The sequence below is a fragment of the Echinops telfairi genome, unplaced genomic scaffold, assembly GCF_000313985.2.
Source record: "Echinops telfairi isolate 266 unplaced genomic scaffold, ASM31398v2 ScPeMD7_10;HRSCAF=50, whole genome shotgun sequence".
Classification (NCBI taxonomy): Eukaryota; Metazoa; Chordata; class Mammalia; order Afrosoricida; family Tenrecidae; genus Echinops; species Echinops telfairi.
The window spans coordinates 12,239,916-12,241,888 of NW_022103907.1; the positions used below are offsets into that span (position 1 = coordinate 12,239,916).

At 42.2% G+C, this 1,973-nt stretch overlaps 1 protein-coding gene across 1 annotated transcript; it reads left to right on the forward strand.

Annotated features, from left to right (window-relative positions):
* The first annotated feature begins 1,116 nt into the window (after positions 1 to 1,116).
* On the forward strand, positions 1,117 to 1,578 carry LOC101647024 (myosin light polypeptide 6-like). The gene has a single exon (XM_004711115.2). The coding sequence runs from the start codon at positions 1,117 to 1,119 to the stop codon at positions 1,576 to 1,578; it is 462 nt and encodes a 153-aa protein (XP_004711172.1).
* Positions 1,579 to 1,973: the final 395 nt, after the last annotated feature.

Sequence of the window (1,973 nt, forward strand, 5' to 3'; positions counted from 1 at the left end):
AAGGCAGAAGATGGGCAGAGCCAACGTGAAGGATTCTTCCTGTTAACTAAGGAGTTTAGACTTCATCTGGTAGGCAACGAGGGACCAATATAGCATTTATTTTTTAAATCACTGAGTGACAAAAAAAAATACAAGTGATCCTCTTATTATGTTCTTTAAAATATTTTAAATATGTTTTAATGACATCCATATTGTAACATATATATATATATATTTTAAGTATAAGGATAACAAAAAATTAGTACAGGAACTTAAAACAATAGCCAAATCTGCTTCAGACACAAGAGGGAGCAAACTAATATTCAAGGCAACATAAATCTTTCCCAAAAAGCTTGAGCAAAAACACCTCCTCTGTTTAGTGTTAAAAATAAAACTACCTTCCCACTTAGAAAAATCAAAGTACCAAAATTAAAGCATCAAAGCCCACACTTCCTCAAAGGAGCCCTGGTATTGTATGGCTATGCATTGGGTTGCTAACTGTAAGGTCAGCAGTTCAAAACCACCAGCCACTCCAAGGGAGAAAAATGAGGCTTTCTACTCCTATAAAGGGTTGCGGTCTTGGAAGCCCACATGGGCAGACCTAGCCTGTCCTATAGGGTCACATGAGTTGGAAGTAACTTGATGATGGTAGATTTTTTCGGTATTCTTCCTCAAAATTGTATATGGACAGTCCCCTAGGTTATAAATTTCTGATTTATGATGCACAGCCAGTTGTTACAAATCAATCCTCGTGAGGCCTATTATATTAAAAATTCATAGTATGCAACAGTTCATAATAATGAGTGGGAACTACTTTGCAATGCTCATCAAAGCATTATTATTATTACTGCATTATGAAACGTTTAAGGTTTTCATACATTGAAAAGTACACTACACACTCGGACAAACACACATCTAAGTAACGTTAGAGAGGGACCATCCTCACTGTTCTGATTTATGTACAGATTAAGCTTAAAGACATAATTAGGAGTGGAACGGAAGTCATTCATAATCTAGGAACTGCCTATACTTGCTCACCTTCATGTAGAAATGAGCAAAGAACCAATTTTTTATGGTATAAAAATCTTAGGAACAGGCCATTACTGCAGGAAAAGGTCCGAAACCTGAGCGGTCAAGATGGGTGAGTTCACCGAGGACCACACCAAGGAGTTTAATAAGGTGGCCTCCCAGCTGTTTGACCAAACAGGTGATGACAAGATCCTGCACAGCCAGTGTGGGGACATGCTGCGGGTCCTGGGCCAGAACCCCACCAACGCCGAGCTGCTCAAGGTCCTGGGGAACCCCAAGAGTGGTGAGACGAATGTGAAGGTGCTGGCTTTTGAGCACTTCCTGCCCGTGCTGCAGACTGCGGCCAAGAGCAAGGACCAGAGCACCTACGAGGATGACCTTGAAGGCCTTTGTATGTTTGACCAGGAAGGGAAGAACGGTACCATCATGGGGGCTGAAATCTGGCATGTCCTGGTCACATTGGGCGAGAACAGGACAGAGGAAGAAGTAGAGATGTCGGTGGCAGGGCACAAAGACAGCAATGGCTGTGTCAGCTATGAGGAGCTCGTCCGGATGGTGCTGACTGGCTGATGGCCCTTTCCGCACACCCAGAGCTCTGCCGTCTCCCGTGTGAGACGTGTGTAGCCCCCGAAGGCCTCCTCGCTGTCACAGCACCTCTCCCATCTTGTCTCTCTTGGGTACCACTGCCAGCAGCAGTCACCAAATGAACTTGCTCTCCGTGGAGAAAAAAGATGTTAGGGACAAATTTTAAATATTCTTTTTTTTAAAAAATAAGCAAAGATGTTTCCTCCTTCAGAGGTACATAAAACATACATGATCCTCTACATACAGACACGACAGTAATTCACTTACGAAAAGGGTCTATTTGGTGGTAAGATTTTTGTCTTAAGTATAATTATGTAAAGGTCTACTCTTCCACCCGGTTTTCTTTTTTAAAAAACAACATTTTATTGGGGGCTCTTACA

What these genes read in the sequence shown, in the direction of transcription:
- LOC101647024 (XM_004711115.2), top strand. Translation starts at nt 1,117, where the DNA reads ATGGGTGAGTTCACCGAGGACCACACCAAGGAGTTTAATAAGGTGGCC.